General features: G+C 49.2%; 6 protein-coding genes across 6 annotated transcripts; 2 read left to right on the top strand and 4 right to left on the bottom strand.

Annotated features, from left to right (window-relative positions):
* Positions 1-511: 511 nt before the first annotated feature.
* Positions 512-901, bottom strand: N7471_001193 (uncharacterized protein; the record flags this gene model as incomplete). The annotated part of the gene is made up of 1 exon (XM_057273914.1): positions 512-901. One exon carries the CDS (start codon positions 899-901, stop codon positions 512-514), a length of 390 nt encoding a protein of 129 aa, XP_057142093.1.
* Positions 902-1,722: 821 nt separating this feature from the next.
* On the bottom strand, positions 1,723-3,798 carry N7471_001192 (glycosyltransferase family 1 protein; the record flags this gene model as incomplete). The annotated part of the gene is given in 4 exon segments (XM_057273913.1): positions 1,723-2,253; positions 2,265-2,424; positions 2,490-3,390; positions 3,450-3,798. 4 exon segments carry the CDS (start codon positions 3,520-3,522, stop codon positions 1,723-1,725), a joined length of 1,665 nt encoding a protein of 554 aa, XP_057142092.1. The 5' UTR covers positions 3,523-3,798.
* Positions 3,799-5,196: 1,398 nt separating this feature from the next.
* On the top strand, positions 5,197-6,588 carry N7471_001191 (O-phospho-L-serine:2-oxoglutarate transaminase; the record flags this gene model as incomplete). The annotated part of the gene is made up of 2 exons (XM_057273912.1): positions 5,197-5,961; positions 6,019-6,588. The coding sequence occupies 2 exons, from the start codon at positions 5,197-5,199 to the stop codon at positions 6,586-6,588; spliced, it is 1,335 nt and encodes a 444-aa protein (XP_057142091.1).
* A 212-nt stretch (positions 6,589-6,800) lies between these two features.
* Positions 6,801-7,949, bottom strand: N7471_001190 (cytochrome b5 reductase family protein; the record flags this gene model as incomplete). Its single annotated transcript, XM_057273911.1, has 1 exon — positions 6,801-7,949. One exon carries the CDS (start codon positions 7,947-7,949, stop codon positions 6,801-6,803), a length of 1,149 nt encoding a protein of 382 aa, XP_057142090.1.
* A 295-nt stretch (positions 7,950-8,244) lies between these two features.
* On the top strand, positions 8,245-10,136 carry N7471_001189 (putative amino acid transporter; the record flags this gene model as incomplete). Its single annotated transcript, XM_057273910.1, has 2 exons — positions 8,245-9,270; positions 9,321-10,136. The coding sequence occupies 2 exons, from the start codon at positions 8,245-8,247 to the stop codon at positions 10,134-10,136; spliced, it is 1,842 nt and encodes a 613-aa protein (XP_057142089.1).
* Positions 10,137-10,466: 330 nt separating this feature from the next.
* On the bottom strand, positions 10,467-12,401 carry N7471_001188 (glycoside hydrolase family 32 protein; the record flags this gene model as incomplete). Its single annotated transcript, XM_057273909.1, has 2 exons — positions 10,467-10,825; positions 10,892-12,401. 2 exons carry the CDS (start codon positions 12,399-12,401, stop codon positions 10,467-10,469), a joined length of 1,869 nt encoding a protein of 622 aa, XP_057142088.1.
* Positions 12,402-12,571: the final 170 nt, after the last annotated feature.

Genomic DNA, 12,571 nt, shown 5'->3' with positions numbered 1-12,571 from the left:
CCTGTCGGGTCTATTTAGCTTTATTCAGTGATACTTACTTCCTGTTAAGGGGTTTGTTTAACCTTTCTTTTTCGTGTTTCTTTCGCCTTTGTGTTATTTCTGTTGTCTATTGTAGGGTCTTTGGATACAGCGCAGTTTGACAATTGAGCACAGACTATAAACCTAATATATAAAGAGCCTCATCTCATATAGTTTCTACGAATGGCAATACTGATATACAAACACGAAATGGAAGAGTTCAACCAAACATTGGATGTTATTTGGCGATGTAAGCTATCTACCCATGGATATTGCATTGCCGTTCCGTACCAGAAACAATCCACAACGCCTCACCTCACTGTAGCTCACTTCATCCCCCTAACAAATGGAAAAAGAATCACAAACCATGTCTGATATCTTATCTCCTTCTCTCAAATCGAAAAAAACGGATCTTCAAAGCCCTCACATCATACCAAGCAGCGCACCCCAATTCCAATGGCAGGTTGACATCGGCATTCACGACGAAAGCGACTTAAAAGTGAACGTAGTCGGAGCCAGGGCACTCATAATACTCAATGTAGAAGTCACGGAGAACACCGAGGCACTCAGAGGTGTTGAGTAAGTACGCGCAGGAAGGGCTGTGTTCTGCATGATGGTACAGGTAAGAAACCTGTGGGAACTGGGTGCGACATTGGTAGCAGAAGAAAGGGTTCTCGTCGGTAAGTCGGTTTCCGTAAAACCCGTACTCAGGAGTCTCAAAGGCGAGGGTGCGGATGCGGTCACGCTTCACGCAGCGACCTCCTTCAAGGTGGAACAGCAGACCTGAGAATCCAATCCAGCTCGTTGGGCAGAACCAACATTCGTATATTGGAAGACCCAGGGGGTTGTCCCGGTTCTGCTCTGCTGCGGGGTGGTGATACATGGTGCGCGGTTGAGGACGTGGATGTATGTAAATTTGATGGTTGAAAGTGAATTTTGTCTCGACGATATGGTCAGCGGTTGATGGACGTTGGATGGAAGATGAGGGATGGTGAGGGACAGTGAAAGAGTGAAAGTGAAAGAGAAAGAGGAGTGTTTGTTTTATAGTCAGAGAGTACTTGCTGTTTTGGGATCTTCCAAGGTTGACAACTTCTCTTACGGCATCTTCTATTTGTGTGATTTCCCTTCTCTGATATCTCTTTTTCTTCTCTTCTCGGTCTTGAATACCCCTTGTCCTCAGGTTGTTTTTATCAATATGGAGTTCAGATAGTAGAAGATGCACTTCACAATCACTAAACACTAGTATCTCGCTACATGTCGAGAGCAGGGAGACCCTAGAGGATATCACCGATATAACAGAACTTCATTCGAACTAGAAAGGACAAACCGCTACACCTTGGAAATGCAGTCCCAGTATTCCAAGGAATACTGAGTCTCAAAATGCTTGGATCGTTTATAGGGAGCTATGGCCTAAGCTGCACAAAACAGGCCTTTGCTTTGACAAGGTCGAATCCTGTATATGACTCTACCTCATTCCATATACTACCACCTTTAACCTTCGAATGTTCCAAGGTCCAATCTCGAAACCATTTACAACAGACCATGATTTACATAGCAAAGGCCTACACTACCGGATTTGCGCCAGAATCATATCCATATTTATATTTCTCAATGCAAATGAGCAGCCCGGTATTTATTGAACCGAAAACAGGCCAGTTTGACTATTTACTCGACCATGTCAAGAGATCGGCAGTGAGATATTCCTTAGACAAACCCTACTTTGCTGACAGTATTCTTCAGAGATTCCCAACTTGCAAGCGCAAGGGATCGGAATTGTCCGATCACAGGGCCGCGATACCGCCACGCAAAGCGACCAGCCAACCACGTCGATCCCACAACCGCAGCTAGAGCCAATCCACTGACAGCGTAGATATCCCAGTTCTTGGCCTTAAAGGCAGACATACGCATATCAGCCGTCTGCAAGTGCATGGGTCGTAATTCCTTGCCGTCTTTGAACCGTAGCTCATTGTCGTACATGAGCTCCTCGATCAGATCGGCGGCATGGTATTTCCGACGAGCAGCAACATGAGCAATGCGCTGCAGCCGTAGCACGTTCTGACTGTATGTCTCATTTTCTGATTTGAGAATCTTCTTGGCTTTGGCGTAGACCTCATCCGATGTAAAGCCAAGTTTACTCAAAGACTCGGCGACACCTCCTGCGACCAGTCGAGCGGTGTTGGCGATTTGGTCTGAGAAGATACCCATCGATAACATTGGCTTTCCATGGTAGAGACCCTCGTTAGCACTAGATCCTCCACCGTGAGTGAAGTAGAGCTTGGTTGACTCGCTGTCGAGGATAGCACGTTGAGGTGCGAAAATGGGAAGAGCCAATCCGGATGTTTGTTTTCAAGTAGATCTCCCAGGGTGATTTCATTCGAATCGTCGTTTCTGAATGGGAAGGATGCGCTAGCAACTTTTCAGCTGTCAGTGAACGAGAGATATTTATTTCTCATTAGTGGTAAGTTTCTTACCTGCGGTCAAGGTCTGCTCGACATGTCTTGCCCATAGCCCAGATCACACCATCAATTAATCCATCCTCTTGGAGACGATTTGCGGCCTTCACTATCTTCGCAGCATCCTTATGGGGCAGGATGATATGAGTACCAAGGGCGATATAAAGGACTGATTTATGTCTGGCCAGGAATTCCCCACACTCCTGGTCTAGTGGCGGGTAAGTCGGGCTTAAGAGAGGTCCCACAGGAACAGCGGTTGGAGGTAGGTCGCGCGGGATCTCCAGGCCAAAGAAGGAATTGACAAAGATGAGATAGTCTGGTTTGCTAGGCTTGTGAGGAGGATGGAAGACGCCATTATCGCTTCGCATCTTCTTGCTCCATTTCCTTGCACGTATGATAGTTGGAAGATCCGGGAAGAAGAAGATCTCGTTCATAATACGTAGCCACATCGGAGTATCCTCGGATGTCATGGTCCCTGGAAGCTGGAAGCCTGGCTGGCCTGGGATGTATGGACAGGGTAATTGGAATGAAGGCATATTGGGACAGACGACCGCGATTGGTAACTTATACTCAAAGTGAATATCGTTGGCTGCCTCGACAAAGAAATCTGCGACTATCATGTCCGGTCGAGTCGCAGGGTCATCCATGATCTCTTTGAGACGATGGTAGGTTTGAGGCCAGAAGGAATCGAACAAGTATTTGGATCCCATAGCTTGCCCGACCCCCTTGGAGATATCCCATGCCTGCATACGCCGATAGTGACCATCGAGTTGCTCCGGGGTTGGTCCGGGGCCTAACTGATGAAGCTTGTTGACAAAGTCATACTCGGGTTTCACCCAACTCTCTTGTCCCTCGAGTGTTGCAAATTCAATTTCGTGGCCACGATCCGCGAGTACCCGGCCAATTTCCAAAACAGGAGCTGTGTAGGTTCTTTATTTAGTGTCTATATCTGTCATGTTTCAAGTTTCCGCAGTTTACCGGCATGTGTGAATCCCCCCGTGGTAACCACCAGCAAGATCTTTCGAGATGGATGCACTTGGGACTGACTCATTGTGAGAGAACGAGGTGCCGAGGAATAATTATTTTCGACCCTAAAATGACAGCAAAGGGCGAAGCACTCAACTAATGTATGTACATACGTACCTAAAATCCCGCAGGAACGGCCCCCGACGGAGTTCGGGGATTTCCAAACAAATCCCGCCGAGTATAAACTGTCTCTTTATTTTCGTGCAAGCTCACGTTCTATAATCCATTGATGTAACGGCCATTCTAAAAGTCTCACCCTTGAATAAGAGTTGAAGAGTTAAGCAAATCCCGAGTGCTGAACCCGACAAATAGATGTAGCGGATGGGCCCACTGGGATAGAAATTATCAATTGCGTCAAGTGGCTACTAATTGGTTATAATTTATATTGCACTTTGAAGTGATATTTCAGCCTTTCTTAGAAGAATGGAGTATAGAAGGTTTTCTTTTTATCAGATACATATTCCTATAATCGTGGGCATATGACTTCCCATACTATGAGTTACATAGTCTACAGATGTAGTCTTCCTTTCTTCCTATCTTTTACATAGTTCTATAGCTTCCATAATACAATATTGTGACTTCATAATCTCATCTACTAGCTAGATTTAAACAATCTTGTATCACATCTTTCGCTTCGTCTAGGCCATTTATAAAACCGCTTTTCTTCTTTTCTCAATCGCCGCTTTTTGTAATCAGAGAAATATTCCAAGGTTCCACGAACTCTTTCAATTCCTCCAACCATACGAGCTCTAACTCATTTTCAAGTTGAAGCTCCCGACAAAGGCATCCGAGCTTCTCGATCATTAGCCGTGCCTTCTCCGAATCCCAACTCACAAGTGATTTCCAAAGCAAGAATTGTGATTCCAAAAAGTGTATGTTGTGGGTGCCGTACTTCTTGGTCACATCTTTCACATCATTCCAGAAGTATATAATTGCCTCCTCGTCTGCCCGGCTATAGCAATTCAAGAGGTTATATTTCCATACATTGTACTGCATATTTCTGTCGATTTATATAGTTGACCCCGTATACTTCGGAGAGACAAACACTGCAAACCAGTCTATTATAGCACGTGACCCGCCGATGTCGGTCTTCCAAGGTTCATTTAGCTATATCCTCACTACATGTACTCAGTACAGAGTAAGAATAGACTCTACGAAAAGAGAAACTAGGTCTAGGAAGAGAACGAGAGATTCGCCTCATATGCACCTTGTACATACACCTTACCAGAATAACCATTCCATACTATACAGCCTTGTATATGTCGATCAACCCCGCCATTCCCACGTTGATCTCGAATAACTGATTAGATCCTACTTTGTAGACAATTTGCGATATACCTAGGTAAGTCTGTGATATGCCTCTACTGCGTATTTATTTAGAACAAACCATTCAAAGATATCGTTTTAGCATCTTCAACTTTTGAGATAGTGACTCAATGGACCATACCGAATTGACTCATACCCCGCCATTGCCAGGATTGACCTATAAAACCGTCAATTGGACGTGTAAACGTAGATCCGGTGAATATATTAGGCTACGCATTGAAATTCTAGTCAATCCTGTCATTTGAACATATAAATAGCTATATCTCTTCATACTTTTCCCGCAAGGTTGATCCACTGCGGTCCACACTTGGAGGTTTTTCTCTCCCGCTTCTTTCTTTTCCTTCTACCTCAGTTCACCTCAATTAATCACATCATGCCTTCCCGACAAGAAGTCTCCTACTTTGGAGCTGGTCCAGCCCCCCTCCCGACTTCAGTCGTCGAGGCCGGCGCAAAGGCATTCGTCAACTTCAACGACGCCGGACTTGGACTCGGCGAGATCTCGCACCGCTCACCAACCGCCAACAAGATCCTTAACGATGCCAAAGCCAACCTCGCCGCTCTCCTCGATATCCCCGATAACTATGAGATCCTTTTCATGCAGGCCGGAGGCAGTGGTGAGTTCAGCGCTGTCGTGCAGAACCTTGTCCCCGTCTGGATTGAGCGCCGCCGCCGCAGGGCCGAGGTCGACGTGAAGAAGGCACAGCCTGGTGCGGAACAGTCCCAGGTCGACGAATTGGTCTTCCAGCGACTTCAGAAGGAGGTCGACGAGGAGCTTAAGCTGGATTACCTCGTGACTGGATCTTGGTCGCTCAAGGCTTCCCAGGAAGCGAGCAGACTGATCGGCTCGAAATACGTGAATGTTGCCCTTGATTCTCGCAAGGCCAACGATGGGAAGTTTGGAAAAATCCCCGCCGAGGATTCCTGGTCGTTGACTCCTACCAAGAAGGAGGGCGGCAAGGGCTCTGCGTTTGTCTACTTCTGCGACAACGAGACCGTCGATGGTGTCGAGTTCCAGCAGTTCCCTAAGTCATTGGAGGCTCAGGGTCAGGATGCCGAAGATGAGCGTCTTGTCATCGCCGATATGAGCTCCAACTTCATCAGCCGAAAGGTTGATGTCAGCAAATACGCTGTCATTTTCGTACGTTGGCTGCAATCTCTCCATATTATGGGAGTGGTGCACTAACAATATATACAGGGCGGCGCACAGAAGAACATCGGTGTCACCGGTATCACCATTGCCATCGTTCGCAAGGATCTCCTCCCTCCCCAGACCGCGACTCCTCCCCCTGCTCTCCTGCACCGGTTGAACATTGGCGGTCTCCCCGGCCCAATCGTTCTCGACTACGCAACCATCGCAAAGAACAACTCCCTCTACAACACCCTCCCCATTTTCAACCTTTGGATCGCCGGCCAGGTCATGGCCGACCTGATGGCCGAGTTCAGCGCTCAAAAGGTCAGCGGACAAGAGGAAGTCGCCAACAAGAAGGCGCAGCTCATTTACGGTGCTTTGGACAAGTTCCCGCAATTATACCAGGTTGTTCCTGACGCCAGCGTCCGCAGCCGCATGAACATCTGCTTCCGTGTCAGCGGCGGCGATGATGCAAAGGAGAAGGAGTTCATCGCTGGCGCCGAGAAGCGTCTTCTCCAGGGCCTCAAGGGCCACCGGAGTGTAGGCGGTATGCGCGCCAGCAACTACAATGCAGTTCCATTGGAGAACGTGCAGAAGCTGGTGAAGTACCTCGAGGACTTTGCTACAGCACAGTAGATTGTGTTTGGATATAATATCGGTGTTTGAGCGAATTCAACCTGGGGCTTTCGGCCAGGAATGTGTGATGGGTAACGAAATAGGACGCTAGAATGTGTCCAGGACAGTTGCGACTGTTTATTCAACATAACTCCCAGTATATCCATGCTATATATATGCTTTAATGACAAAAAAAGGTTCCGATATTGGTACAAAAGCCCAAGAGAAAGCACTCAGAGCTTCCACACACCCCATTCTTTGAGATCAAGTTCCTTAATGACTCCTTTTAGGGGGCCCTGTAGCTCCTGACCTTGTGCCCACAGCTTAGGCCCAGCCATGTAGCTGATGAATCCCTCAGGACCGGAAACCAAAATCAACTTGCTCTTGCGAGAGTCGTTCGTTGACGCTGGTGCAATAGCACCTCGGATATCTTCCTTTTTAATGAACGTGTTTTCCTCGTCCAAATAGTAATCCACAGTGACCTGCCCGGGATACTGGGACTTGAGCGCCTCTAGCTCTCGCACAATAATAGAAGTGTCTTCTGTTCGTACAACATCCCTAGCATTTTCCAACGTAGTTTCCTGACTCTTTGACGAGCCAAACCACCCAGAGAACCAGCCCCGGCGTGGCTGCGGCTTCAGCGAGTCACTATGACCGCCAGCACAGTCATCCTTCAACCGATTCGCCCACAAGATATGGATCCTCGGCCGACGTTCAGTATGCGTGCGATTCAAAAGACAATACCCAGCCTGCAGAGCCGGCGCAATCCCCGTCCCACCAGCAATAAAGAGAATCTCCTCCGTTTCCTTCGGGATCGCGCATTCGATCTTAGGTCCACGCATCTCGACGTCAGCGCCTACGTCGATGTTATGAAGGTATCGCGAGACCTCTCCAAAGGGATCCTTCCGAATAAAGAACCGCAAACAGCCCTCGTTCTCGTCGTCGACGCTTAGTGATGTCGCCGCCGTCGTGGGCAACGGCGTGTAATCCCGTCCGATTTGTAATTGTGGTTGTTTGAACATCACACTCCAGACCCCTGTCTGCCATGCTTCCTCGTAAACATCGTAGTTGCTGTCGCTGGGTTTGCGTGGTCGCAGGGTGAAAAGGCTGCTGGTTGCTGACACGGGCTCGCGTGATACAAGGCTGTATTTGGTGAATGTTTCGGGATTCAAGGTTGCGGATGATGTGTTTTGAGATCGGATATAGGCGCCTGCACCTGCTGCTGTTGCGCCCACGAAGACGATGCTTAGCCAGCGGCGCGACTTGGAACGGGAAGACTTCGATGACGTTGAGGTTGCCGAGGTTGAAGCATAGCGTACAGGCCGAGCTACAGCTCTGAGACCTTGGCTGTTTCTACAGCATAAAGAGGGTAGGTTGTTCATGTGGGAAGTGCAATTGAAGAGAAAAAGAAATCGCGGGCGGAAACTCGAAGGTCGAGGCCAAGAGAGAGCCGATTGGGCGATCGACAAGAAAATGCACCCCCTTGGCGGTTCTCTTCTTCTTCACTTCAACTCACTTTGGGGATTTCTCTCTCCTACGGACTTGACATTCTCAACATTCTCGTCATTCTCGTCAGGCAATGGAGACTCCCCTTGGCCACTCCTGACGACATACTTTTCCGCCATCCTCCCCTCTCTCTCTTCTTGACGACTTATACCACACGGACACAAAGAGAATATGTCGAATACATATCAAGGCAACAGGAATGGCAGTCTCGCCGCGCCTCGAGATTCGCTAGAACTCGCCTCCCTCGCATCCTCATCCCCCGGCTCCGTAGGCGGGTCCTCACGCTCCTCCTCCCCCGACGGCATCTCCTCATCCCGCAAGCTCTCCCTCGAGGACGAAGATCCTCTCGCAGAATCGCACACAGATGCCCAGCTAGGAACAGGCCGCCATAGAGCTCAGAGCTCGTTTTCCATATCCTCAGCTTTCGATTTCGGGCGCACTCTATTCCCGCTGTCGCAAACACAGGGTGGCTACGCGCCCCTAGGTACTCCGTCTGCGGACAGACCAGGATTCACAGATGGATCATTGGAGCGGAACAAGACATTGACATATCTGAACGGGCTGTCACTCATCGTCGGGCTGATTATTGGATCTGGTATCTTCTCGTCGCCAAGTCAGGTCAATGCAAACGCGGGGTCGCCGGGCGCCTCGCTCATCGTTTGGGCCGTGGCTGGTCTATTGGCCTGGACGGGAGCTGCTAGCTATGCAGAGTTGGGAGGAGCGATTCCATTGAATGGAGGCTCGCAGATCTATCTGTCTAAGATATTTGGAGAGCTGACGGGCTTCCTTTTCGCGTGGTGTGCCGTGTTAGTACTGAAACCTGGGTCGGCGGCGATTATCTCTCTCATCTTTGGCGAGTACGTCGTTCGCGCATTTGTGGGCGCTGATGTGGGCGATGTCAATCCTTGGATCAACAAGGGTGTTGCATTTGGAGGGCTTGTGGCAGTGACTCTGCTCAACTGCATCTCCACCAAGTTCGCTACCCGCATTGGCGATTTCTTTATGTTCTTCAAGTTCATTGCTCTGCTGGGTGTTACAGTCATCGGTATTATAGTCGCTGTGACTGGCTTCTCGACTGGAGGAAACGCAAATGAAGAATGGAAGACAACAGGATGGTTCGAAGGAACCAACACCGAGATCTCTGATTTTGCAGTGGCCCTGTATGCAGGTCTCTGGGCATTTGACGGCTGGGACAATGTAAGTTGGCGCTCAATTAATTCTAAAATGCTTCTACTCACACATTGCAGACCAACTACGTGACGGGCGAATTCAAGAACCCAAACCGCGATCTGCCACGAGTCATCCACACCGCGATGCCACTGGTCATCCTGTCCTATCTACTCGCCAATGTCTCATATTTCCTCGTTCTCCCTCATTCCACCATTGAGGCAAGCAACACCGTCGCCGTACAATTCGGCGCAAAAGTATTCGGCGCCGCCGGAGCCCTGATTCTAGCTCTCGTCGTCTCAGCCAGCTGCTTCGGAGCTCTCAACGCAACCACCTTCACAAGCGGCCGATTAGTCTACGCAGCCGGCAAGGAAGGGTATCTCCCCTCAATATTCGGCCGCATCGGTCTCCACGCCTCCCCCTTGCCAGGCCCTCCAGCAAGCAGTCGACTACGCCGCCGCTCCTGGGCCCGCAAGTCCCTTTCCCGTCTCTTCGGCGATGACTCCAGACTTGGCTTCACGCCGATCTATGCCATGGCCTTTAACAGTTCCCTGACAGCCATTTACATCGTCGTCGGCGAGTTCGGCACTCTCGTCACTTTCTACGGTGTAGCCGGATACACCTTTTACTTCCTCACCGTTCTCGGCCTGATCGTCCTCCGTATTCGTGAACCCAAACTGGAACGTCCCTACCGCACCTGGATCACCACACCCATCATCTTCTGCTGCGTGAGCCTGTTCCTCCTCAGCCGAGCTGTCATCTCCGAGCCCCTACAAACGCTCATCGTCGTTGCGTTCATCGTCACCGGCGTACCCGTCTACTACTGGCGTATCTACCAGCGAGATGGTCGGATCGACCTTCCTAGCTGGAAATTCTGGAAGCGCGGTTCCCGATAAGTTCGGGGGAACTTTCCACCCGCTCTGATCTTGTTTGCTCTTATGATTGTGATACCCATGCATATATAGCTGGGGGTGTATTTGGTACGAAGTGAAAGCTGTGTTTGGTGTTTGTGTGTCTATTTGCGTTTGCAATAGAAGTCTTTTTGGCGACGATGTGATGACCATGGCTCTAGGCGGGTGCATTTTGATTGCTTCATCTTCTTGCTGGTTTCATGATCCCCGCCACATCTACTTCTACCCTGTTTTATTACTGAGTTCTAGTGCGCTGCATACTACATGGGTTGCATACTATACATAATGTTCATTATCTTTGCATATTGCAATTCTTCAAACACCAAGACCATCCCAGATAGAAGCTCGCTCGAGAACCGCCGCTGGCTGCTCATCATCCCCAGCATCAGACTCTGCGAAGAACAGTGGTCCGAGGCAATGGTCTGCTGGATGATATATTCGTGTAGATATGACCGTTCTGTCATTGACAAACACTTCCAACACACTAGCGTCAAAGAAGGCGTGTACTCGAAGCGTCTCTTCAACCTCTTCACCACATTCATTCAAGAAAGTGAATAGCGTGTGTGGGGCAGTTTCATAGCCGTGGTTTACTTCGGCGTCGTCACTCAGTGGTCGATGGATTTCAAAGGTCTCACTTCGTGGATCCCAGGAAAGGGTCGTACAGTTTTGACCATCTAGAAGAATAGTATCAGTATATGTACGATACATCCAAAGAATCAGAATCAAAATCAATGTCTTACCAGAAGTGTGTGGAATCTTGATTCCCACACGTGCACAAGATTTGCTAACGGAAAATTCGGCGTCGATTTCCCATTTAGATGTCCCGAGCAGCGTAGCACTTTGTGAAGGTGATGTGGACAGGGCAACGCCAGCGAGTTGGCTCTCCCAAGCACTTTGTCTCAGCCGCCTAAGTCGGCTATCTGGGCTGATCTTCAATGTATGGATCGTGAAGGTACCAGTACCAGGTGCATTGGGGACTGCGTCGATTGAAGTAATCGAACTCAACCCCGAGATTCGCGCCTTCTTGACATTTTTCAATGCCATCAATCCCACCACACGAGGAAGTGAAACCAAGCCGCTGAATCCTTGGCGATGACGCAGAGAATCGGACAGGTCCTCTTCTGTGATCCAGCCATAGACGATATGTTGCGAGGTTTTCGGGTCGTAAAACGAGTTGGCCGCATAATAGCAGCCGTGATCGAAGATACCAGAGAATGCATATGAGGCCAGAGCACTGTCTGTGGATGTGGATTTCTTTTCTCTGTTGGATTTGACAGACATCCAGAGCTGGCTTCGGGCTACTCGTCTCCGACGTGCTTCTTGGGCCCCGTCTTGGTTCGAACTGTCCAACGGCACACAGCCCTCGGCTCCCATGACGATGAAGTCCCGAGACGTGTCGGTGTCATTGGTCAGGGTCATCAGATTGACGACTTCCCAGTTCACGCCGTAGTCGCCAGACCAGCGAGATGGTCGTAGATTGAGACCGACGTCCATCAATGGGCCAATGAAATCCCACTTGCTGAGGTCTGTTGCTTGGACAGTGTAAACAAAAACCGTTGGGGTTTTCTTGGAAATTCCTCCTGATATAAAGCCATATAGTGTTGACGGTGTGTGTTTAGAAAGAGGCCCCTCGGCCCAAGTTGTGATAAAAGGATCTCTCCAACCCGTCACGTTAAGATGTGAAGGTGGGCCAGTGAGAACCGGGTTGCAGTCCTGGCGTGCCCAGGTCTCGCCTCCATCTTGCGAGACAGCTAAACTGAGAGTCTCACTTCCAAGTGTATATGGAAGCGTATAATGGATTGGGAGATGTCTCACGGAGGTGTATATGATTGTGAGAGCTCCCGGCTGTCCGGATACACCGGTTGCTTGTAGACATCCCGTAAAGACGCCCAGGCGATCGTATTCAACAGAGGGCGTCAGGATGGGATCGGTGGATGTCTTCCATGATACCAAGTCTGGAGATGTAGCATGGCCCCAGGACATATTACCCCAGTCATTCCCGTGCGGGTTCCATTGGAAGCATAAATGGTACAACCCTGTTTTTGGATCGTATCCCAATCCAGATGGGTCATTCATCCATCCTGATGGTGCTGTGACATGGAATGATGGTTTCCATTGTGAAAGATTCCCTGGTAATTTCTTCTTTTCACGAGATACGTCATTAACTTCATGGGTTTTGCAAGGAGATTGCCCGGTGTGTTGCAGATGATTGAGGACAAGCTCCAACTTTGTGATGACAGGAGCAGACATGTTTAATATTGGATATGATGCAAAGGTTGAAAATGGAGTCGTCAGATGGCCAGGAGGAGAGATACTCCCGATATCTATCACAGTTCAAACTTGGCCACTTCGTCCAAACACGTGCAGTATTCCGTAAGAGGTATTCGCTGAGACTTTCCAAAATTATAGTCTGAGGATGT

This window comes from Penicillium samsonianum, assembly GCF_028829775.1.
Source record: "Penicillium samsonianum strain IBT 33392 chromosome Unknown utg000001l_segment0_segment0, whole genome shotgun sequence".
Lineage (NCBI taxonomy): Eukaryota > Fungi > Ascomycota > Eurotiomycetes > Eurotiales > Aspergillaceae > Penicillium > Penicillium samsonianum.
This window is presented reverse-complemented; position numbering and strand designations above follow the sequence as displayed.